The sequence below is a fragment of the Zonotrichia leucophrys genome, chromosome 10, assembly GCF_028769735.1.
Source record: "Zonotrichia leucophrys gambelii isolate GWCS_2022_RI chromosome 10, RI_Zleu_2.0, whole genome shotgun sequence".
Taxonomy (NCBI): domain Eukaryota; kingdom Metazoa; phylum Chordata; class Aves; order Passeriformes; family Passerellidae; genus Zonotrichia; species Zonotrichia leucophrys.
Window position 1 is genome coordinate 7285884 of NC_088180.1, and position 26481 is coordinate 7312364.

A 26481-nucleotide genomic window follows, 5' to 3' on the forward strand; every position below is an offset into this window, starting at 1 on the left:
AAAGGACATGACATTTTCTTCTCAAGTGGATCACTGGTTAGTTTATTTCTGTTGCAACAAGGAATTTTCTGAGACTAAATCCTGACTTCCTTGGACTGAATATGACCATAGGTAAGGTACAGTTTTAAATGCTAGAACAGAGCAAACTGATATCAAAGTTCACTTGTTGGAATAGTCCTTGCATGGTCTGGGCTTCTCTGCTCCTTACAGAATGGGCAGTTTGGCCTGACAATGAAGTAGAAATTTGTGTTTCATATGACATTACAACACAAGCTATCAGGCTGACAAAGGTTTAACTATTTAAACATAAGAAAAATCAACAAAATCAATTCAGTGGGATATACAGTTATTAACTATTAACAAGGACTCATATACAGTCTCAAAATAATGTACCATCTGACTCATCTTTCAAACAGAAGTTATTTAATGGGATCAATAATTTCCCCACTCAAGAGCTTTCATGAATTCCTCTTCGGTAAAAGAAAGCATCTTGGCAGCTTCAATGTGCATCTAAAAAAAAAAAAGTGAGCAGAAGGTAAAATAGTGTGAATGAGCAATACAAAATCCTGACTAACTGGGATATTTTATGGGTTTATATAAAGCAATTAATATTTAATAATTAATTCATTAATAAAGAAATTCCTGAAAATCTGACAACTCTTGTGACATCTGAAGAACACACATAAGAAAACGTGGTCCACATTCTTTCAAGCTGATCAACATACAATTTAAAGTTATTACAAAGCAAATCTCATCCTACTACTGATATTTAATGTCTTTGGGGAATATTTTCCCTCTATCATTCTTCAGTCTCTGTCTGCTCTGTGCATCTGAAGCTGCCACACAAATATTACACCAGCAGCCTAAATCAGGTTTTTCTAATTCATTCAACAAAAGGCCTGTTTGAAGCAGACTTGAATCCTCCCCCTGACTGTGAACACTGAGCACATGTGAGCCTCAGCTGCCCTTCCCCAGTGCCTTCTGCCAGAAGCTGCAAGGGGCAGGGTTAGCCTCAGTCCCTTCAGAAAGGACAACTCACAGCATCCTTCCTCTGTGAGTAACACTTTGTGTAAGAAAAGGTAAGTGGCTTTCTCTCCTATCTGCAGTTCTGATACAGCATTTGTAATTGCTTAAAAACATATTTAATGCAATTTGTGACATCTGTCTGAGTCCATGGGTTTGGTTCCCAATTAAACAGAAATGCTGCTCTGTGACACCCATTTCAGTGAATTCATGTTCCAGAGGACAATGAGCTACCTCATCTGGAAAAACATATTTTGAGTGAATGCTGTGTAGTCTTCATTCTCAAAATAAAACTGCAGAGCTAGAAGGGCCAGCCAAAGGCTAAGTTAGCACTATTGCTGTTGGGTGAATCCCCAGGATCTCCTCTGCATCCTGTTACTACCAGAAAAATTCTCTTGCACTGGAAATACATAAGCAGCGCCACTTCCTCTTTTCCACTTACCTGTCCTCCTTTGCCCTGTGTTGGGGAGGTATTCCACATTCAAGAGTGTGTTTCATATTGCAATTCCCAGTTCTTAGGATCAGGGTGCAAAATACTCACACTTAAGTTGCCACTTCATACAGAACTATTCTTCCTCTTGGGGCTCAACAGCTTCAACAGTGTTTACTAAATGTCTGGTGATCACTGAGTACTCAAAGGGTAAATAAAATGTTCCACTTTCTTATCTCTAGGGCTGGCCCTTCTTAAAGGGGGTTCTGCTCAACAAGCCACCATACATTGCTTGCTTTAGCTGTCTTACAGCTTTGGTTTGAGAATGCAGGCAGTGCACTGACTCCATCCCAAAATGAATCCTGGGAGATTCTGCAGAGTAAGCAATTGGAGGTGACCCACTCTGTGCTGTTAGGGTCCTGTCCAGCCCATAGCTCTACATGTCTCATGCTGCCTCAGAAGGAGAACTGATGGAAATTACTGCACACATCCCATGTATTTTAAGTGAAAAGTGTAGTGGAACTAGTAAGTGGAAAATAATTTGATTTGGGAAATATCTCTTACTATAGATTCTTCTCATTTTAATTTCCTTCCATGTAAACTTACAGTTTTCAGGATTACTTTGCTGGACAGTAGATGCATTTAGCTAGAGGTTGTTAGATGAAATACACCCATAGTCTGTTCCTTACCTTTTGTCTCTTCAAAATATCAATTAACTTTAACTGCTTTTTAAAACCTGTAATCAGCTCTCCTTTTTGTTTCTGCAGTTTCTTGTTTTCTGCTTTTAACTCTTCGATCATTTTGAGTTCTTGATTAGCTACATCCTACCAAGGGAAGAAAAGGAGAAATTATGAAAATGATGCTTTAACTAATGAAACCTGGCATTACATAAGAAAATGACAAACAGTAGCCACACATGACACTTCTGAAAAGAAATGGGATTAATCAAAATACTCCCACATTAAGGCTTAAAAAAGAAAAGAAAATCTTGGCAACAAGAGCCGTGGTTTGCCTTTGTATGTGTTAGGTGTGTATGTGAACTTCTCCCTCTTTCTAAACAGGTCTCATTTTCACAGAAATGAGGAAAATCAGAAAGGCTTTAACTTCATTCTGTACATTTCTTCTCCCTCCAGAGTTTGCAGTAGTATCCTCTAAGGTAACTTATTGAGGCCTTTTGTGACTTGCTCCAAGTTAATTCTGGGGCTGCCTGTAAGAGATACGATGCTCCCAAAGCTCATCAAGCTTTTTGTCTCATTCTGGCATTACTGAGTGATTACAGACTGGAAATTGCTTTCCTCAGCCACAGTACCTTGTTGCTTTGCTTCAGTTTATTCAGCTCCACTTTGTACTTCTCCACTTCTTCCAAGGCCCTGTTTAAACGCACCTCAGTTGCACTCTGAGTGGCTGCACCCTGCTTTTGGGCACGCTTTACACTCTCCAATTCCTATTGAAAAAGGAAGGGACAAACCAAGAAAAACATCATGGATAATGGTGTTCTAATGAATCTTGTATCAACAACACACAAAAAAGGCTCACCCTTGAAAGCTGAAGAGTCTGAACTTCTTTGGCCTGTAACAGAATCTGTCTCAAAGACAATTCTACCATTAAAACAACCCCTTTTCCTTTGAAATCTTGAAAAAGGATCTTTCTCATCTTTATTTTTTTAAGCTTCTCTTGGGGTAAATTGTGAAGCTGATCATATAAGATTGAAAAACCTTGTATGATCAGTCAGAAAAAGAGAAAAAAGTATCAGGATGTCCACTCTGTGACAGATTTTGGAATGGTGGCTGGTGTTCCCAGCTCCTTCTTCCCACCTGCTCCATTCACCTCTTTGCCCCAGAGATTACTACATGCAATTCCCACCAAGCAGCGAAAGCAGCCTGCTGCAGATGGCTGAGGGTAGTAACTATTTCATCTGGCAGAAAAGAGTTCATCAAGTGTTATGGCACCAATCAAAGCAGTCGTCTCTTGACTCTGCTGACAGGATTTCATAGTGCTGTAAGTGGGGAAATGAGAGAAAGGAACCAACTTGAGGAACAGAATAATGAGACTAAAGATCAGGGAATATAGATAACATACAGAGTAAAAGTAATAAACAACCCTGGCAGAAAGAGCACATCTTGTGTTTTATGAAAAAAGAAATAGACTCTTTCTTTAAAATATCAAATATTTTGTAATGGGCACAGGAATTTTCTTTTAACAAAATCAAGGTAGAGGGGGGGTCTTACTGATAATGAGGTGGCCCTCAGACTGCCTCATTTCTGAGCAACTGTTCTATTTTCTCAGTTCTACACCTGTTCTGTGGTGGTGACTCAAGACTTCCACATCATTTATCCAAGAAATACATACTAATTGACCTCTTTGTCTTGTATCAAGATGATGGAGTTGTGAATGAAGTCTATTACATCCTTTGTGCTATATATTTGATTCTGCATTAATATGAAAAGCTTTGGAATAGTCTTTCAAGCATTTAATCACCAAAAAAATAGTCTACATGCAATGCAAATTACTTATCAGCTAACCAGATCATTTAATGAAAGAATTCTAAGAATTTTTTTAGGGATTTTTGACATTTGCTGTCACACATAATACCTTATCAAGGACTTTTTTGCAAGTCATCTAGTCAGGGTATATTGTTAAATGTATTAGACTCCAAGTTTTTAATCTTAAAAATACCTGAAATAAATGTTTTATTTTGTAACTAGGCAAGGTTTCTGCCATTTCTTCAATACTTTAAGTCAAAGCTGGATTAGTTTTCTCATATAATATTTATCTAAGAGTGGGAGGATAAACTACTGTGGTTTAAAACTGCATCCCATTTCAGTTTCTGGATTTTCCCCACTGTTCTGCCATGGCTGAGGCATTGAGTGTCAGCAGGGGCTGTGATGGCCCACGAGTAACCCTCACCAGGCCTTCTGTCCTCCCAGCAGCAGTGCAGGCAGCACTGCCATCTTTAGGAAGCTCTGCAACACCTCCCCAGAAAATAGCTTTGACATCAAGCCTTTCTTCAAGGCAAGTGATAACCCCCTGCACAAAGTACAACTTTGGTGTTTCCCAGACCACTATGGAACATTAGAGCTTGGCTGAATAAGTGGGAGAGAACACAAAGAAAGGAATGTTCTTGTAGACCACTGGTGAAAGAGATGAGAGAGGTGGTAGCATTTATGAGATCAACTAGATAGAAAAAAAATTGGAATGCTGGAAAGAAAAAGATGGAAATTTCTGGGAGTATCAGAATTCAGTTACTGCCTTAGGTGGGTGCTGCAGCCGTAATGTTTACAGAGACTGAACACCACAAGAAGAAAAGGTAAAAATAATGAAATAGTTACCATGTTTCAGGTAAATTGTGAAAAGCAGGTGAGAATCTTTGCCTAGGCACATACAAAAAGTTCCTGGGGGATTAATGAATTAAAAAAACTTGATAATCTAAGGAGTTTGGGGAAGCATGTATCACACCTTAAGTCTACCATCACCTACATTGCAACAACAGAAAAAGCAAAAAAGCCCCAAAAACTGAGGTTACACTTGTGCTCTCAGCTATACAGAAAACTTTGTCCAGACTGAAAGAGTCATGAGAGTTCAGCAGCACAGTAGCACCATTTCAAGCCTGTGTTCACAGGAAATTGCTTTTAAACATGTCTGGAATAGATCTACAGTACATTAATTAAATAGGGTTGAATAATACTTCATATCAAAAAAATAGAGCAGTTTTTAGTCTTCTAAATCCACTGGAGATTTAAGCAGTTACTGCAAAATTATTTTTACATGCATGGTTTTTGCAGTTAGATAATTTAATATAGCAGAGAAAATGTGTAAAGTAACTTCTGAATTAGCAGAGAATCTTTCATTACACATACTTGCTTTTTTTGCTGTCATAGTATTTTAAAGGACTACCACTACTTTTCATGACCAGGGCTAACTGGCAACCTTGATGAATTTTAGAAAACACCATCTATGAGGAACAATTGAAGCAACTGAGGATGGTAAATCCTAAGCAAAGACCAGTGAGGGAAGTGACCATATTCTGGCTCTGGTACCTGTGCAGGGGAAGTGAATAAACCTTTCATCCCATTTCCTAAATACTTTCTAACTGTGACTGTGTGCAAGAAGTGTTGGAAATTGCCACTCCAGAAAGCTGTAAGTACAGGTTAAACAAACTTATATCCCAGATGGTTTGAATATAATTTGTCCTGCCTTGCTAATTTAAGAGAAGGAACTAAATTACTGTAAATCTCTAGGCCCTATTGACTGTGAGCTGATGAACAGCATGAACAGTAGTACTGAATACTTTTCCTCACAATCAGTTTAAGAGAATTTAAAACCTCCAAGTATCTGCACAAAAAACCACAAAGACCATGTTAGTTTTAAAATGCCAGAACTATGAAACATTAAGATATAAGCATGCCCACATGAATCCATACTATGATTAATGGAAGTATGAGCCTTTGATGGCTGAGCTGTGTTCTGTTTTCCTCAATTTTTTAACTGAAACATTCTCCTGGTTGTATTACATGTACTACCCAACACTGTATGCATGCCATGGTTTTGAAATCAACCTCTCTAACTCTGAGTAATTAAAGAAAAACACATGCTGCCCTTAAGATGAAGCTGCAAACAAAGCAAGCTGTGTGTGCAGCCATCTGGCCATGGCACCGCTGGGGGACAGCAGCCACACTGCAGGGCCCGCTTTTCCATTTGGGACAACAAGCACATCCCTTCCCTTACCTGCACAAGATAAGCTTCAGGTGCTTTTAAAAAAAAAGTTCAGTAGGTTCTACAGCTTACAACAGAATTTACAGAAGCAATTAAAAATATAATTAAAACCCGAAAAATGGAATTTCCTTGTACTTTTCAGGATTAGTTTTTAAATTTGACAGCAGTTTCTAAAAAGGTAGTTTTGTCTCTTGTGGGTCTTTTACATAGGAATTTAATTTTAAAACACAGAAATATATGACTGAAAAAGCAGAAGAAAAGGTTAGCAAAATATATTATTTCTTCCTTAAAAAAAAATTAGGCCATTTAAAAATACAATTTATAAATTAACAGACATTGAAACATTAATGAGATCTTTGTACATGGCTCTATCACTCCATCAGGGAACAGAGGGTAATTTGATGTGGGTTTTTCCCTTTTTGAGATAAACAAGACTAATATCTGCCATACCTTTTCTAGTGCAGTGACCTCTTGTTGTAACCCTTCAGTTTTTTTGTTTGCTTCTTGTGACAACATTTTGTACTTCTCAATCTGAGACTGCTGCAGGCTGACTGTTCGTTGCAGTCTTGAGTTTTCTTCTTCAGTATCTTTGAGCCGAGTTCCTAAATTCTGATTTTCATCATCCTGTGTGGCAGTAATTAGCAAAAAAACACAGCTAAATTATTGCAAGGGAGCAGGAGGGTAATGCAGTAATAATGTCTTGTAAATAACAGGCAGTTAGAATATATGTGCTGTAGATTTGGAAATAGCAACAAGTAAGACTAAGAAAACAAAACACCATTTCACCAAGATAATACTTTAACAAACAGTAACGCTTTTCTCATTTAATATTCTGCAGTCTTTTACTTGAAACTGTCTTGTAGCAGTATGTAAAACATTTCTCATAGCTCAAAGGTTTTGAAAATAATCAAAATGTTATAGAATTATATGAATAACAGTAGTACATAGATATTTTGTGACATTTTTGTGAGAACAGCTAAATGCACATATTAGGAAAAATTATGGGAAAAAAGAAGAGACTGTAATTACTGATAAACCACTCCATTATGTTTCAGGAGATTATCTGGTTTTGACTTAAAAGCAAGCTAATGATCCAGGATACATCAAATATTCAAATTTAAGATTCTCTTAACATGAAGTGAGTCCTGTCTTAGATTCATGACCTACTGGCAATTACATCCCACATTAAGCATTATAATTCAAGGCATTTTTCTTTTATAACCTTTCAAACATTGTAAGTGAATACTAATGTAGATTGTTTCAGAGACACATTATGCCCTGCTTTTCTTTAAGCAAAAGAAACCAAGGCACGTACAGAAATGGAATTTCTGTGAAAAAAAGTCTCTCTGCTGTTCTCTCAGTCCCTTGGAATACCAGCTTCCCACCTGAGAAATCTGTATGCTTTATCCTAAGTGCTTCTCATGACTTCGTGCACCTCAGAAACTCCCACCTCTTTAAATTTAAACATATTTACTGCTTCCTTATAACAAGTGGACTGTGAATTGGAACCAAACCCAGAATCTATCTCAAGGCTTTGCCAAAATGAAATTTTTGTGACCTTCTGAATGTAATAGTTATTTTCACACCAGAGAAACTGGAACCCAAAATGATAAATTTACATACAAAGTGCTAAGGGAGCAGGACTAGAAAAAGTACAAGGTTGTCTTCTGTCATCTGCTACAGTAACTGAATTCTGTCATGATTTTGGCATGGAATGATGAAGTTCAATAGCTTCTGACAAAATTATATTTGATTTGAAAATGACTTTAAAATCTAATGTACCAACATTCTTCTGATCACAGCATAGAAGTATTGAAATGCAGAAGCAACTGTGTTGATAAAAATGAAGTACAGATATAAAATATCAAAATCTAATTACTTCTAAAGATTTTGTTCATGTACTTATTTCAAAAAACCCATTTACTATCATCCTGCTCCTTAATGCTAAATTAAAAGCGTGTAAGAAAACACATAGGTGTTTGGCCATATGCTCTTAATGTCATCATCACTTTTGGGCCTGGGGAATAGGTGGAAAAAAGCATTCTGAAGTTAAGAGACCACAAATAAAAATAGTGCAGTTATGTAAAATAGAGAGTTAGTTCAAAAACCTTGCTTGATTACAAATACATGAATAAGAAGTGATCTGTCTGGCAGACAGATATGAACTACTTAAGTTTTAACAGTTCAAGAGCTGTTTGAGCATCACTTTAAAATATCCTGCCAGACAGTGCAGATTATAAAACTCACTTGTACATTCTAACAGTGAAGTATCAGTGTAGCCTCACAATGCCTTAAGTTCAGGCTGATCTGCTCAGGTATGTAATTCCAAATACTGTCCTCTGCATCAGTTGTACTCTTGAGAACAGAGAAAGCCTAATTTCTGTTTTGATTACAATATTCCACTTAAAATGGAATCTCTTTCCACACTTTGATCCACTGATGACACTGAAAGCACCTGACTATTTCTCAAGATTTTCTATTTCTCAAGCTAGTCTGTTTCTCATTTCCCCCTAAACATCCATCTCATCCCAGCAGCCAGCTCTGGGCACACTTCCCTTCTCTCTGTACTCCACAATCTGCATTTCACCACCACTGTTTCTCCTCCTTTTTCTCAGGCTCCCTCTCCTTCCCAGCAGGAAGGAGATGGTTTGAGACTTTGCAGAACCACAGTGGCCCTACAGCTGGGGCATGTCATTGTTCCCAGTGGTTCTCTCCTGCCCCAAATTATTTTCCATTAAGTGCATTTTGAAAGCTTTTAGCCCAAGATCACACTTATACAGAAATTACCACCCCTAACTCTAAATCTGTACAGTATTTAAAAGAAATAGAACATTAACTCTTAATACTTGAAACAGAAAAGTTGAGAGAATTCTGTTTTGGGATTTTTTGTTAAAGAGGAACCTATTCCATTTCTAGATTAAAAAATTAATCCCTTACCTTTTTCCTGCATTCAAACACTATATTTGCCAGGTCTTCCTGCATCACACGTAACTTTGCCTTAAGAAATCTGATTTGAGCTTCTGTGAACATAAAGAGTTACATTTAATATACACAAGTCCTCATTATTCAATGCAGACAAGAACCAAAACTGATGCAAGAACTCACTTTCATCTCGTATTTAAAACCACATGACATTGTTTATAATTATTGAAGAGAAATAGGCAAACAAAAATCCAGATTTCTGAAAAAGTGTTTGCAGATTTCTCACACATTCTTAGGCAAAGCTTTGTATAGATTTTTTCCTTTTAATGACTGAACTTGACATCTTTAAATTGTAAAAGACTCATAATGCTGAACATTGAAACTTACTGAAAACTTGCATCATACCATGCTGTACATGGCAGCACTTCTTGAGTTTGAAGTCAACAAAACTGTATTGTAGGGCATGTCTACATTGCAATCCAGCTGGAGCTACAACTTCTCCAGTTACAGCCAAAGTAATTTTAAGCTGTGCACAACAAGGAATTTGATGTAGGCTGCAAACCCCTCCTAACAGGTAAATATCCCTCCCACACACTACTCTGTGCTTTGTAGAAGTACACTGCTAACATTCTTCACCTAATAGTTTAAAATTAAATCCATGTAATCAGATGTTTTTCCAAATGAAATTCTGTCTTGCTCTTGGACAGCTAAGGAATGGACTGGCATGACAAAACAAGCTGTGTGGGAACAGTCTGTTCTCATATTTCCTATTCCCCAGATCATTCACAAGGAACTTCCTCTGGAAAGACTTCCTTTTGACAAGCATCAAGCATGAAAATAGTCTGAAAATCAAGCTGACTAACATAGGAATAACCATTATTCCCAGTAGTTACAAGAGGAAAAGAATAAAGTGAAGGAGAAGGACCTAGAGCTAAGAGTGGAGGAATGGATGGGTACACGTTTTCATTTGCTGTAACAGGAATTTGTTTCATTTCACCCATCTTCCCTCATCAATTGCAGCTTAAGCTTTAACTCTGAAGAGGTCAATAATAAGTACAGTTTAGGAAAACACCATGAAAAAATAAGATACAGGCTGACTTTAATTCCTCCTTTTATATCCTTGCTAGCTTCTGGTAACTAGTGGCTGTCAAGATGGAGACCATAATGAAAACTTCATGTTTAATCCCCTTGCAGGTACTTCTATACTATTAAGTTATTTGATTTTCATCATGAAACATACTGTAGTTTGGTATTTACCACATCCTGTGGCAATAAGCTGGCTAATTTAATTATTCTTTATGTGAAAGAGAAATACTTTGTGTAGCTTACTTTAATTCCAATTTAATGTGGCATTTACTAGTGTTTGCATTAGAGAAAGACAGCTTTCCCTTTACCATTACTGTTTTCATTAATGAACTTTCATATTGCCTTTAATTGTTTTATTTTCAAACTGAAAATTCAAATTCAAGCTCTTCTACACTTCTCATTGCACTGTACACTCTGAATATGTGTTTTTGATAGTTCTGCATCCTACATTTGAGATGTGTGAGGATCTGAGAACTGTGCCATTCTCAAGATGGGGTAGCATTAATTATATAATAGTGTGATGGTAACAGCACAATATTCTGTTTTCTGCTATCTTCTGAAGGATTTCTAAAAACTCATTGCCTTTTCCACTGTGAACAGGCAGTAAGTTTGTGCTTTTGGAGATTATTTAGTTATCACTAAATTAAGCTATTTTATTTAGTTATCATTAAATTTAGTTATCACTAATTAGGGAAAGTCCAGCTCAGTAGTAGGTGTGACTGCAGTTGTGCAGTAGGTGGGACTGGAAAGCTGTGTTTTCTGTCAGTGTTACTCTGCACTCTTTAACACAGAATATAAACTTGTGCTTCACCACCTCACTCAGTACATGAGATTCTTTTGCATGATTCTTTTTCATCAGTCTTAACTACCCTAAAATCATTGTTACATCGACAAATTTACCAGCTATCAATGTAAGCTCTGTGACAAATTCCTCTAGGGCTACACCACTGCCTGTAAAAACTGGTTCTTTTTACCATTTTGTTTCCTCTTTTACTCAGCCATTAGTCCACAGACAGCTCCTGATTTATTCAGCTGTGTGTCATTAAGAGCACTTAGCAGTAAAACCTGGGAAAATTCAAGTGCACAACTAGAACTGGATCAGTCTTGGGAGGTGCCCATGATCCAAATCATCTGAATTCTGACAAGGGGGAAAGATAATTAAACAATTAGCTTCCTAACTGGTCAATTTTAATCACCTGATGAGGATGATAAGGGCGAGTATCACTTCATAGGATGGTCTTAGGTTATAAAGTAACCAAAGATTTAGGGACTGTAAACAAGAAAAGGACATCAGAGAGACTCTGATACCCTACAAGAAAGAACAGATTTTTTGAATTCTTGAGATAAGATGAAGATTAACATGAAGTGCAACAATATATTCAAGTATTTTATTCCTATGTGTAAGGGTATATTAGATAAAAATAGAGCTTCACGTTCAGCCAACAGATACATCTCTGTGTGCTTTATCATTGCTGGTTACTGCAGAGCTGAATTATAACTCTCCCAAAACAGTCCCAGACTAAAATAATGTCTAAGCTACTGTGTTGGCAGCACTGTGGTAACCTGTGATCCTGAAATAAAGACAGGGAACCCAATTCCAGGAAGAGTGCTGCAAGAGGCTCAAGGAAAGGACAATACCATGGAACTTTATCAGCACATTGGCCTAAACAGCTGGGCACAGGCACACAGGCCTAAGGAATCCATTATGGAGATTCCCACTGAGCCCTCTCTGTAACGGGGCCTGCTCAATACCTGTGCTGCTTCCTTGTGAACACCCTAACTGAGAGTCTGACACTGCTGGGGTGCCCTGCAATAACTTATTTACCACATTAAGGAGGCATTCAGAGTGTTCCAAACAGTCACCATCAAATTCAAAATGCAAAAATCAATCCAGAGGATTTTTATTTCATCATTAAAGTTACAGAAACAATCCTCAATACTCCAATACATGCCCTTGGTCCCTGAATGCAAGGCACCAGTAATAACTCTTCTTGAGTTGCCTTGAATTGATTTGGTAGAAGTTTCCAATGCAAGCTAAAGCAATTTCTTTTAGGTTCAGGAAGAAAACTATAAAAAAGTTATCTGAGGATCTGTTATGGGAGACTTGGTAACAGAAGATGTGCAAAGAATTACATGAGGTTAGAAACCAAGCTATTTCTGTGTTGGCATGCTTGTTGACATCAAGCTGTTAGATTAAAAGGAGAGGGCTCAGGCACTTCCAGCTACTGGGGTGAATCTCTGACTTCATGCTCACTTCAGCATTGTAAGGAACTACACAAACTCACTTTTATCACACCAGAGCCAAAAAGACAGATGTGTGTCATGCCTTTAGCCTTGCTGGCAAATGCTCCAATCCCTTCCCTGTTCTGTTTCTAGGACAGATATAAACACACCATTTGCAGTGGGAAAATATCTGGAGGATTCTAATTCAAGCACTGTAGCTGAAACATTACCTTGTTTCAGCCACTTGCTGAGATCCACAGCACTGCTCTGAGGAAGGCTTTTGCCTCCAAAGACAGAGTCTTTGCAAAGACTGAAACTCATCTTTTTGGAAATACAAGCTGAGCATCCTGTACTTCTGTTTTCCCAGTGAAATGAACCAAATGCCATGCACTTATTCAATATATGTAACCATCCAAATACTTTCTACAGAGGTGGAAAGGAAGATAAAAATTCACTTTTGCACATAATCAGTTATATGTGAACTGATCTTCCTCTAGGCCTATGTAGAGAGGAGAAACCTTCTTTCCCTTTAGGTTAAGGGCTATAGAATTTTCCCTGTAATTTTTACAGAAACTCCTTTTTTCTCTCCCCAGGAAAACCCATTTCTAACAGTCATGAAGCAAGAATAAATGTACAAACCATGGAAGGAAACTTACCTGCTCCCATCTCATTTCCAACCCTTGGAATAATATCATCATCTTGACAGTCTGGTAAGACTCCTTTCTTTAGTCTTTCTTCAACTTTGCTAATTGTTTTTGCTAAAGAAAAACCTATGCAATCTTCCAGTACTGCAACACCATCAGCACTTTGTACTTCCACATTTCTTATTTTTGAACTAAAAAAAATGAAAACCCTAGATTTTAAATTTATGATACATCATATTTTTGTAAAATATTTTTAGTATTTGCTATTTTTAAGAATGTACAGTTATTTACCTGCATTTAATGCAATTTCATTACCTGCATTCATATGAAAGATGCATCGATGGCAATTTCTCATTTGCTTTCTGTAAGATACCTTTACCATATTCCACATAAATAATGACGAGATTTTACATACTATAATGTAGAAATGGCAGAGAAACCACTACCATTTTCAACTGAGAAGATTCTGGCATGGTCTTCTCATCCAAAAAATCCATAACTAAATCAGAGTAAAGCAAAGAAAGAGAGGGATGTTCTATTGGCTTTGGCTGCTGTCCTGGTGTGATCTTCTATCCTCTGTTGTGATTTCTGCTCTTTCCTCTCCCTGCCACGTTACCTTGTAGAACTCTGTTGCCCCTGGCTGTACTCCTACCTTATGACAATTTCTGCATCATTATGCCCAGCTTAGGAAACTTCACTGATCCTAGAAACTGCATATCAACATTTTCATGAAACCAAAATGCAGGGTAACAAATCACCTACCCAGCTTTCTCCTATAGAAAGGTGATCTCAATTCTCACAGGATCTGAAGCTCCTAAATTCTTATTCCAACATATCCTCATTCCAGTCTCCAAACCCCTCCCAGCTCCTCACTTTCTCCCACAACTTTTGGGTTGTCCCACAGGCTCTGTATCAGCACAATTCCATTTCCAAACCTCATGAGGAGGTGCCAGCATAACAACCTCCCCTGAAATGCCCAAGGGAGGTCTGAAGGGTCTCCCCAGGGATTTCCAACTCCTGTAAGACAGCCTCATCCTGTCAGTTCCATGTCCTGCCACCTTGCAGACAATTTTCATCTGTTTTGGTATTATGCCATAATTCAAGGCTGTTTTAATTTGCTCCCAGGCTCTTCTGGATTTTTTGATGCTTCTCTCTTTGTCCAGATCTCCCTTTCTTGGTTCTACAACCTTGAATTTGCTACCTCCAGCGCTGAAGCTTCTCAGCTGGGAGCCCCTGGAGGCTGTGTTGTCTTACTGAGCCTCTTGTCCTGTGAGCCCAACATTGACTACAAGGCCTCACGTTCCCCAGCACCATCTGATCACAAATCAGGCTGCACACCCAGGTGTGCTGCCCAGGCTGCCTCAGGTGCTCCATTCCTGCTCACTGGGCCTCCTTTCACTGAAGGAGTTTACAGAATTCAGCTGGGAGCCTTGAGAAGTGCTAAAGCAGAAAGCAACTGTTTCATTGCTGCAATATTAATCACATATATTCACTGATAGTTTTTGGTGCAAGTAAACAGAAATAGCCACCTAGGGAGCTGACTGAGGAAGTTTGATACATTTATTTGTATAAATATAAAAGCATACATCCATAAAATAAGTTGATAGAGAAAAACAGCAACTAAAAGATTTCATTACATACCTTGAAGTTGTTCTTTTCCCCTTACTTGCAGAGTATGGTCTGTTCTGAGCTGTGGGCACAGAAGGAAATTTCTTCTTGTTTTCTACCTAAAAGTTTTTTGAAAAATTAGTGGGGCATTATTATTATTATTGAATTACTTTTTTTTTCCTAGTTTTTTTCGTGTTTTTTTTTCTTCTTCATCTATCTATACTTAAGGTAGTTTTCAAAGAATGCTTTTCAAACTTTCCAAATGACTTCTCAAGTTTATTTGCGCTCATCTTTAGCTTGCAAACTTTTATGTCTCTACACCCTAACTGTAATACACCCAATAGTCATTGGCTCGTGGGAGTTTTTCCACACATACATGTATAAATCTATGCACAAGCAAGGCTCTGAGCTTTTATTAATTACTGGACTGTCATCATACCTTCAAAAATATGGTATTTTATGCATTATTTTAGTCTTATAAAGTCCCCATTGAAGGAAGATATAACAATACTTCTTTTACTTTCAAACAAATATTCTAAAAAATTAGAGGGTTTTCTACTGTATTCTGATAAATAACTGCAGACGGTATTTTAGAAGCTCCAGCTCACCTCATAAAAGTTTCAATATATTTGTAGTTAGAGACTACTGAGATTGTTCTTAATCTCATTTTTCCATTATAGCTTCTAAATTCAGTTACTCTGACTACTTGTTTATCTAGACAGTCATTATTAGAAAACACTAGTACTGCCTGTAGAATTATAGAGGTGAGGGAGGGAAGAGAGCAAGAAGCTAATTATTTTCTAATATTTTTCACTTGGAATTCTTAATTTGATGTTCAAAACACTGAACATTTCTCTCAATGCTGAAAAGAAAACAGAATACAAAAATTAAACATTGAGTAAGTCCACCTGACCACAGGCACTGAGGAGCTCTGCTAACAGTGTCCCTGTAGCACTGCTCTGGGCATCACTTCCCTTTGGCTTGGCACCCATGTAAGGGCAGGGTAGCCTCAACCCATGAGCCATTATATTTTTGAAATTATGCTAGAAAAGAATTTAACCAGGATAGTTTTGGTACCTTTGCAAGTGAATTTGTAAGAGATGAAACTTCAGGACAGTGAGGATCTCTGCAATTAAAAAAAAAAAAAAGTAAAAATTCACTGATCTATAAAAATGTGAACACTTTGCAGTTAAAATACAGCCCCCCTGTCAGAATCAGGAGAGTAACATTTTATAGGTCTAGAATAAACAATACAGCTAAGGTGGGAACATATACTGAGTTCAAGCATAAATTCAGTCTCATCCATGCTCTGTCCAGTCTACCTCATTTGCAACCCAAATCACCTGGTGAGTCTGTGGTATCTCATACAGCAGTACTCATGTACCAGAACCCTGATCTTGTCTCTTGGAATTCAGGCTCCTGGTAGTTAGAGAATGATTCCCTGTAGCAGGGAGTACTGAGCAGAGTTACAGCTTCCCCAGGACAAGCCAGACCCAAGGACTGCCAGCAGCTCACTGGGTAACACCCACATGACAGAAACCCCCTGAGCTCACACAAACCAAGGGCAGATAGAACCAGGGTCCTCTGCATCCTCCACCTGTCCTAGCAGGATCAGACTGACTGTTCTCAGGTCAATTGACAGGGACTGTCAGAGAAATATGAAGTGGAGCAATTTATACATTAAGCCTCATAGAATTTTCTCTGAAATAAGTATTATAAATATGGTATCTATTTTACAGTCAGGGAATAAAACTAAGAATAAAAAAAAAAGAGCAGCTTTCTTATCTGCTTATTTGGCTGAAAATTGTGCTTCTTAGTAACTGAATTTTAGGTTAAATGATTACTTTTCAAGTCTATTGAAATTAAGCAGAAAGTTTAAGCATGCTGTGTACTATTCAGGTCAAATTCCTTGTCAGATAGATATACAGATATGTAGATACAATTTTGCTTTCAAAATGAGTTACGAGTGAATGTATATTATTGCAATGAAAAGCTGTTTTTAAACTACCCTTTATAATTTTTTTACTTCAATTAAAACACTGGCTTATAACAGATTTTGAATAAAATTTAAATTTCTGGCTCATTAAGTCACTTAATTTTTTTTGTCAGGCTGATTTGAGCAAATGTTTAGCTCTTGCCTTTAAAAATTTCATAGACGTTCATCAACAAGAATTATCTGCACAAAGCTCCGTATTTTATTAATCCAAAAAAACCCCAAAAAAAAAAAAAAAAAAAAAAAAAAAACCACCAAAAACAACCTGGAGAAATCATCTGTGTGTGGCTGGCAACAGACCTCAAGAATAGGATGATTAGTTTTTGTCTATTTACCCCAGTTTCCTCAAGCCTTCTCCCTATTGGCTAGCTCTAGGAGCATGCAGAAGGTGAGGATTTGCTGCCACAGAAATAGCAGTTCTATGTTATTCTGAAAAATATGAAAACGCAACACGATCTATACTCAAGAAAACAAATATATTCTTTCTCTCAATAATCTGTTCCTACTGTATCTGTTGTCTTAGGGTCGCCTTAAAAAAAAACAAAACAAAACAAAAAACCCAACCTCATTGTATCTCTCAAATTCTCCTAATGGTTCTTCCCTGCTGCCCGCCCCGTTTTGCCAGCCCCTTGTGCATGTGCAACCGCAGCTCGGTGAGAGGCGGCGCACGGGCAGCCCCGGGCCGGGCACCGGGCACAGGCACGGGCACAGCCCCGGGGGCGCAGCCGGGCACAGCCCCGGGCCGGGCACCGGGCACAGGCACGGGCACAGCCCCGGGGGCGCAGCCGGGCACAGCCCCGGGCCGGGCACAGGCGCGGCCGCTGCAGCCCCGGCGGGCACCGGCGCTGCCCATGCGCGGCCCTGCCCAGCGCCGCCAGCCGGGCCCTGGCTGCAGAGGGAGCGGGTAAACAACAGCTCATTGCAGCGCGCTCTCACCCGAGCTGCTTTGTTGCTAAGGAATTCAGATTTCCCTGCAGACAATATGCTGCAAGTACTCCAGAACAAATTCATTTAAAATACACGTTGACTTGGAAAGTGACTTAAATATTTGTTGTCTTTTTTCTACTTTGCTTACTCATTTGTTTTTTCCTTTCAACTTATCATTTTCCCCTTTCTTTGCTTCAGTTCCTCTCTCCTTTCCAGTTGATTTTCATTCTCCTTAAAGGAATCAACAGAAATTTCGACGAGATAGTTCAAAAATATCTCAAGTGCTTCCTTGAGACTTAAGGTCTATCTGCTTGCACAATTCCGAAAGAAAAGAATTTTTAATTAAATATTAAATACTTTGAACTAATCTAATTGAATGGCCTCAATGTTCACTCATGGATAATCAGTGTGCCTAATTCCTAGCACACATTTCTAATTTTTTTTCACTGCAGCATGGGATTTCCAGTCTTCTCTCATGTAAATGTTTACCAGAACACTATGTTTACCAGACTATGGTTGTTTTAAGGTGTTTTACAATTCAGGTTGTAATTGGTAGGTCAGCTGATACTCTGACATGATAATTGCCCTTTTTGTTTCCTTTTTAAAAATTCTTCTTCCAACACTTCAATTTATTCTAATGTGTACCATCAAAGCTAATAATTCTCTTTGCGGGGCTGAATCTTCCAATCACATTATTTAATAAAGCAGCCCTAAAACTCAACTCCAGTTTGAAGTTCTTAAAAATTCTCTAATATTCAAAATCCATCTAACAGAACAAACAACTAAAGTGAGATCCAGAATTTCTTTAAAAAGCATGATTATACTGACTGATAACACATTAAGTTTCTTGCCCCTCAGTCCCTCAGCTATGGCTTTAAAATAGGTCAGGAATCATTTTAATTGTAGCAGCAAAGTTTTGCTGGTAGGTAGGCTTCTGTCATAGAAGCTGCCTTGCTGTCACACTTTTGTGTACTGAAAACCCCTTTTACTTTCAGAAAAACTCCATGTCTTTGCTTCTTTTCTACACAAAAGTAACTATTTTATCATCTTTATCAGACCTTCATATACTCTATTTGAAAAGATTCCCAACTGCAGCTTAACATTTTGTATTTTGTTGTCTGTTCCTGTATCTTTCTTAGCCAGATTAGTAGCATCATAAATTTAGGAACCTACAGATGAGATCCTTGATAAACTGTGTATTAATCTATGTTAAATTCTCCCATTTCCCACACTGCCAATACACAAACCCTTGAACAGCTAAGGCAATAATAATGCCCCTGAGTGACAAAGGGAATTCAGCCCTGTCCCCACCGGGGGGCTGTGGGGTTTGGACACTCGGGCTGTGCTCATCCCGGCCAAAGGCATGCAGGCCCCAGCACTGTAATGGGATCCACATTCCAGAGGGTGGCAGCTCAATGTTTGCCTGTCTAGGGCTTTGTGTTTGTTTTCATCAGGCATTTCCTGTCCCAGGAACATTTAGGCCAAGTCAGATGTGAACCAGCGTCTATTCCTTCATTTTGTCAGCTCAACTGTTAAAAACCATCCACTGCCAAGTGCCTACTGTTTGGTATTGCAAAGAAACCTGTGACCTTACTTTGCTCTTTTACAAAGGTCAGCACTTCTTAATATCTTAGATAGAACATTCCAGCAAAATTAAGCCTTCCTTGAAATAACAAGGAATAACACTGCTTAGGATCACTTTTTTTTTTTTTAATAATAGGAAAAAAATTAGACTCAACCAATGCAGTATGCAGCAAAGATAGATAAACAGGAGCATGGTTAGGACACAAGGCATGCAGGATCAGTGTGAGGTTCCCCACCAATTATACACAGCAGTTGTAAAGCACATACCTGTGTCTGTCATCTTCAGGTGACTTATTCTGTGCTGAAACTGGCTGAGATAGTATCTTCTGTTGGCCTTTCTTCATTAAAAAAAGGAAAAAAAGCAGTTGATTTTGGGAGATTGTAATCCATTAAAGATGAATACCTATTGGTAAATCACAAATCACAGTAACTACAGTCTACTACGGAAAAGAATGGAAACTAGTCTACTGTGGAAAAGAACTTTTGAAACACAGGAAAAGATGTCTAAAAATGAAAATGCCATTACTGTTTTGTTGTTAAATGTATATCTGTGCAATCTGGCCGTGCCATGTGGTATATTAAGTACCCTAAGAATATTTCATCTTCTGCTATATTTAGAGAAGAAAAGAACAGTGGTTTTGTTGTTGCTGTTTTCTAAAGGAAAGAGACTAGATGCTATTTTGGCTGTTTCATCTGCTCCTGTTCAAATGCCAAGCATTTAGCCTCAGCTTGTCACTGCTCAAGAGAAGAATATGTTTTCACAGCCCATAAAATTTAAGTTTCAACAGTAGGAAAAGTGCATACAAGCACAGCTTTCCAGAATACTTAGTAATTTGCTTTTTAAGCCTTGTTTATTTGAATGAGTGTACTTATAATGAATATTTCTAATATGCAGAACACCTTCTCCAAACTGTTTTGGGTATAAACCATACCTGTCCCGTTCTCTTTTTATTCATTTGTCCAACTTTCATATAAAGTGTTGATTCCATCTGGTTAAACAATAGTACTGATAATGAACAGCAACTTTTTCTGTTTTGAGAAAACTTCCTTCTTACTAAGTTCATGTTTTCTATTTCTGTTGCTTATTCTTTGTATCTCTCTCAGCTTGAACAATGTAGATCATATTTCACTAGGAGGTTACTGTAACATTATCTGGTTTTCAAATACTAATTTTTAGTATTTAAGGCATAAAACCACCTACAGATACTTTTCTTAAACAACTAAACAAGTTTTTAATGTGGTTTTAGGTATGTATCTGCACAAATGCTGTAGGCAGGTGTGTGAATACCTACCTGATGAAATTACATAGAAACTATTTTTTAATGTATTTTTAATACAGGTTTACAACTCCGAAAAGAAATAAATTAAAGTTTACCTTGCATTTGAAAGCAACATGCTTTTAGTAGTCAAGGTCTAAATTTCTTTTGAAGCTCAACCCTGTGTGCATGTGAATCCAGACTAAATTACATAACAGTCTGCTACTCACCATTAGTTCTTCAGCCTGACGCACCAGTATTTCAGTTTTGGCTTCTAATTCTGCATTCAGTCGCCTAAAAGAGTAAGAATTTTTTATCACTGAGTTTTTGAAAAATTTAAAAAGAATAAATGTCAGCGTGACAGTATTTTTGCCTGAACTAAGTGAAATTTTAATGATTCCTACAAAGGAATGCTGAAACACTTCAAGGTATTAAAGTTATGTTTCAACAACTTCCTGTGTTTCAGCCAAATTAATAGTAATAAAACACACCCATTAAACAGCATAGTTTAGACTATTAACTGTGAGAGGTGAAGGATATCTTTAGCTTTGGACGTGCCATTTCTTAATACAGATTGTCTTTATTTCCTAAAAGTTTTCCATGTCTAACAGAGTCCTTCCTTTCAGTACACCCAGCAGCAGGGGTTGGGGAAGGACTCGTGTAGGACTGCATTGCTCATCAGGTATTTTGAGATGTGTTGCTGGATGGATGTGCAGGTTACGGCACTGGGGTGTTCCTGTGTGCTCTCACACAGCCCCTGCTGCTGTGACTGCCGGAGTGTGAGATGCGGCTCTCTGTTCACCGGGGCTGGGCACTAGCAGGTAATAGGGACAGGCCGTCCATTTAAAACCTTTACAGATTTTAAGCTGTTTTTAACAGGCTTAAGCTTTTATACAGTCGTAATTTAGAACTAAAGTCAATGTTCAAAGTGCAGAAGAACCTCGTGTCCGGGCCTAGAGCCTGCCTGAGGCGCGGTGTCCCGGGGCGTGGGCGCTGTCCCGCGGCCCCGGGCAGTGCCATCCGCCCTCTGCGGGGACGGGGCCGCGGCACCGGCTACAGGGGACGAACTGTGCGCTGGTCCCACGGGGCAGGGCCTCCTTACTTGTACTGCTCCTCCTTGGCCAGCCATGCTCCGCTCAGCGCGCCGGGCCCCGCCAGCGCCTGGGGGCTGCCGGCCGCTCTCTGCACCTGCGGGGAGGATGCCATAGTCAGCGGGGCGGGCTCGGCACGGCCCGCCGCTCCGAGTCCGAGCCCAGCCCGAGCCGCCGCCTTACCCCGGGCAAATCCCCGCCCCGCCGGGCCGCGCCGACCGCCGACATTTTGTCCGCGCCGAGGCCGCTGTGGCGTCGCCTTCGCCCGGGCAACCGGGGGCCGCCCGCCCTCGCTCCCGCCCTCCCTCCTTCCCTCTCTCCTCCCCTCCGTCCAGGTCAGGGCCCCAGCGACCGCCGCGGGGACAGGCCCGTGCGCAGGGACCAGCTGGCACCCGGCATGGCACTGGGCTGCCACGGGTTCAGGTGAGGGGCAGGTGAAAGCGTCTGAGGGGCCATTACCATTGTTAGTGTAATAAATATTTATTACAGCCCTTCTGACCTTGCTACACTTTGTCCTGCCAGCGTCCCCTCATTTCGGTGCAGTAAACTCCTGTTTGCGGCATGACAGTAACTGTGCCCCGCTCTGTACAGCTCTTTGGGGCTGCTGTCCCTCTGCGTTTCCTATACACACATTTATGGGATTGTTGGCTAGTTTAAGTCTTGTCCTCCACCACTTGTTTGAATCCCTCCATTATTTTTGTCCCTCGCCTCCACATTTCTCCTTCCAGCCACCCATGAGCCTGTTGCCACTCTCATCTGTCACAAAATCTGAGAGACACAGAACGGATCAGGTTGGAAGGAATCACAGCAGGGTCATCTGGTCCGCCCTCTCAGCTTAATCAGGGTCATCCCTGAGCACATGGCACAGGATTGCATCCAGATGGTTCTGGAATATCTCCAGGGAGGGAGACTCCACGCCCTCTCTGGGCAGCCTGTACCAGTGCTCACAGCCTTTTCCAGTGCTCACAGCCTGTTCCAGTGCTCGCTCACAGTAAAGAAGTTCTTCCTCAGTTCAGCAGGAACTTCCTGTGCCTCAGTTTCTGCCCATTGCCTCGAGTCCCATTGCTCAGCATCACCGAGTAGGTTGCAGATTACTTGCCCACTCCCCTGCTCATTCACTCCCATCTCCTTTTCTGACTTCCTAGTGGATTGTGCCTCTGCATGAGACAGTAGCCCAGCTGTCCTGCACCAGGTATCTATAGAGCAAGAATAATGTGGGTCTATACTGAGTTGCGTGGGCTGTATATGATTTTAATTAAGAGATTTGCACAAGGGAAATCAGAAGGGCTTTGCTGGCTGGAAGTAGAAGGTCTGTGCTGAAGGATTTCTGCAGAAGTATTACTTGCAAAGTAGAAGAAATACTTGAGATTTTGAGCAGAGACAGGCAATGTAATGGGATAAATGAGGTGAAATGAAAGACAGGACTAATGTGATTAGTGAAAGGCAAAAAATAGAAATATCAGTATAGAAAATGAGAGTGATTAGCACTAATGTTAATTCAAAAGTATTGGCACACAGAGAGAAAAGAGTGAGCCCGTGAAAAATGTTATGGGGACTTTGAAAAAAACATCCATCAAGAAGTCAGTCCATTTCCATAATTTTTATGTTTTTACTAGTAAGAATAGCAAGGGGTTAATGGTGGCATTAAAACAAACAAACAAAAACAAAAAAAACCAAACCAGAATTTAACTCCATCATTTATGTTTTTGGTTTCGAAAAACTAAAAGGGTGAGGTCAATAGTAGAGATCTAACCTCCATGGGAAAAAAACTGACTTTGTTAAGAAATAAATCACAGATTCTAAGAGACATTAACACATCATAACCAAACTCATGTTTTAGAAATATCTCTAGGGACATTCTGGGGGATTTGAAGAGAAACAGGGGAACTAGAGAAGGAAACAAAGGTTGGTGGGATGGAAGCTAAGAGGAGAAATATGCTCTTTCCAAACAGGAACTTTTTTCCCCCAAAAGTACTATTTCTTTTTGCAGAACTAAAATACCATCTTATTAATACTTTTACTTGTTTTAAAGTTCTTGCACAAAATAGCTATAAGAGCGTAACACCTTAAAATGCCAAAAGTATTAGCTAGAAGATCTCTGCTAGTTAGATACTGAGGCAACAAAATCACTGGTTGAGATTAGAGAGATTAGAGCAACTGGTTTTCTAGCCAGCTTTTAGCTAAGACTTAATAAACAAAAGAGGGGTAATTTATTATATCATAAATTATTAAATATGTTAACAAACACAGCAACACAAGGTTATTTTTGTTTAAAACCCCCTGGGATTAATAACATACATACATACTAGGATTGCAAATTTGCACAATATTTCTAAGATCCAGAGCATGATTTATTTAATATGATTTATTTTTTGAAATATTATATCAATTGGATTTAAACTGCAGCTACCTATATTTGAAATAATATGAAAAGATCAGTATATTTGGAAAAGTATTTCTTAGTAAACTTTAAAGTATTTCTCCAGAGATGTCGAAAACAAAATTAGAAAGAATAAGAGATTTTCTTACATTCTTGATCCCTTACTCCATTAAGGTTTTATCACTTTGAAGTTGACCTGATGTGACCTTAACAGTTGTGGTTAATTCTCTAATACATAGTTGGTAACTGGGTAGAGAATAGGCTTATATTGGAGACCCCAACCAATAGCGAGATACATAAGGAGATAGGAAAATTTATCTCAGTATTTATCTGGGGGGAAAAAAGGCATTTGAAAGCATAACATTGGTATATGGTATAAGATTTAGCCAGCAATATTTTTTAGCAAATTCCCATTTTCCATTTAATCCTTTTTTAAGGGTTGACTCAAACATAGTAAAATGTAATGTTTTTGTCGTTTTGAGGTGGAGTACAGCAGGTTAGAGACAGGTTTTAACCAGAGTGATATTTGTGATCATGATCTGTACTTGGCACCTCTTTCTAGGGACCTCTGTGTTTAGAACAGTACATCATCACTCTGTTTTTTGCAAGTGTTTCAATTTTTGTTTTCTGAGCATTATAAGATTGCAAAATTAAATTACTCCAACAGAAATGTTAAGTTCAAATTGAAGTTGCTCACTGTGTTGCCCTTGGTTTTCTTCCAGCAAAGGAGGAGATAGGTGAGAGAACAGAAGAGCTCCATCATTACAGCTGTTAGGAGTGCTTTGGGACAGAAGGGTGTGTGTAGCTGCTGGGATGTTAGCACAGTTTACTGCAGAAGACTGCTGAGGATCGATATACAGTGTTTACTTTTGATTAAACCAAAGCACATGCATTATTTAGTTGTTACTCATGGTCCTCTTCCTTCTGCAGGCACAAATTTTGTGATCTCTCTTTCCTCCTTCAATAAAAATATAAAAGCATGAGATTTTCATATGAGCCTAATATCTTCATGCTTTTAGACAAAATTTTTGTTCATAATATCTTCTTATTTGCTTACAGATTCATTATACAGAATTTCCCTCTCTCTTCATAAAAGCTGTGATGTTTAGTAGAGACCTAGAAAACTATCAACAGGAAAGGACGGGATTTCACTGTATCTCACATTACTTGTCAGAACCAGAGGAACAGCAGTGTTTGGCACAGTGTTTTCTTCCATAAAAATTATTGCAAATGTATCAGGCCAAAGAGATAACAGCTGATATGCTGGCTCAAGCTTTTTGGTTTTGTGGGATTTTTTTATTGTAAGGCCCATTGTAAACAAATAAACAGCACATATAGATGCCACAAATGCTTACAATTTTTAGATCAAGAGTCATGTTAAGGGTTGTATATTGTCATTGGTATGTGGTAGAGCTAGATTGGATTAACCTGCTATCACTACAGGCCTCTCCCATTTATACATCTGTTGGTTCCACCTCTAGAAGAAAAGGTCTTTCATAGGACTTGCAGCTGTCTGCTGGACCTCCATCCTAGGAAAGAGGGATGCTTCACCGAGGCAGTATGACTCAAAATGTTCATGCTTCCATGCCAGCAACTTTGTTTGCCCAGGACCATTTTTAGTGCTTCCATTGCCCTGCTGCGGGTCTGGCAGCCCCAGAGGGGCGGCCTCTCTCAGTCCGCCATGGTGCTGCCCTCAGAGCAGCCCTGATTGCAGGCACGGGGCCACACAGCAGAGCACTGCAGCCTCGCAGGGGTGTGTGCTGCCATGGGGCTGCTCCACTGCATCTCTGCTATGGGGCTGCTCCACTGCATCTCTGCCACGGGGCTGCTCCAGTGCATCTCTGCCATGGGGCTGCTCCACTGCATCGCTGCCATGGGGCTGCTCCAGTGCATCTCTGCTATGGGGCTGCTCCACTGCATCGCTGCCACGGGGCTGCTCCACTGCATCGCTGCCACGGGGCTGCTCCACTGCATCTCTGCCACGGGGCTGCTCCACTGCATCGCTGCCACGGGGCTGCTCCAGTGCATCTCTGCTATGGGGCTGCTCCACTGCATCTCTGCCACGGGGCTGCTCCACTGCATCGCTGCCACGGGGGCTCCAGTGCATCTTGCTATGGGCTGCTCCAATGCATCGCTGCCACGGGGCTGCTCCACTGCATCTCTGCCATGGGGCTGCTCCAGTGCATCGCTGCCATGGGGCTGCTCCGCTGCATCGCTGCCACGTCTCTGCTCGGCATGAGCTGCTCTTCACAGCATCCTCCTCCTCCCAGCAGGGCATGCCCGGGGAGCCTCTCGCTGCACAAACCCCGGGCAGGCTCAGCCAGCCACGAGGAAGGGAACCAGAGACAGGCTGAGTGCAACACTCACTGATGAAGGCAAATAATGTCAAGCTAGCAGGCAGTTGTTTGTTTACTTATTTATTCTGAATGTGCCAGAGAGGATGTCAAACTTAAATCCAAGGCATATCACTGTAACCTAAGCAACTGTAACCATTACAGCCATTTCACACTTGAATAGTTTCCCTACCTTTAATTTCGCCCTCATTTTTCTAATTCCAATTTCCTGGAGGGGAGAGAGGGAAGAGCAAAATTTTGGAATGAA

General features: G+C 39.7%; 1 protein-coding gene across 7 annotated transcripts; it reads right to left on the bottom strand.

Moving 5' to 3' along the window:
* Positions 1–13: 13 nt before the first annotated feature.
* Positions 14–21759, bottom strand: TEX9 (testis expressed 9). Of its 7 annotated transcripts, XM_064722445.1 has the most exons (12): positions 21684–21759; positions 21512–21597; positions 20640–20703; positions 19421–19491; positions 15727–15775; positions 14683–14768; positions 13054–13232; positions 9104–9186; positions 6617–6790; positions 2763–2897; positions 2143–2277; positions 14–510 (listed from the first exon to the last, which is right to left on the bottom strand). In XM_064722445.1, the coding sequence occupies exons 1-12, from the start codon at positions 21726–21728 to the stop codon at positions 433–435; spliced, it is 1185 nt and encodes a 394-aa protein (XP_064578515.1). In that variant the 5' UTR covers positions 21729–21759; the 3' UTR covers positions 14–432. The 7 variants fall into 7 exon arrangements, with proteins under 7 accessions (XP_064578515.1, XP_064578516.1, XP_064578518.1 ...); XM_064722446.1 differs by lacking the exons at positions 21512–21597; positions 21684–21759 and adding an exon at positions 21350–21505; XM_064722448.1 differs by lacking the exons at positions 19421–19491; positions 20640–20703; positions 21512–21597; positions 21684–21759 and adding an exon at positions 17207–17368.
* Positions 21760–26481: the final 4722 nt, after the last annotated feature.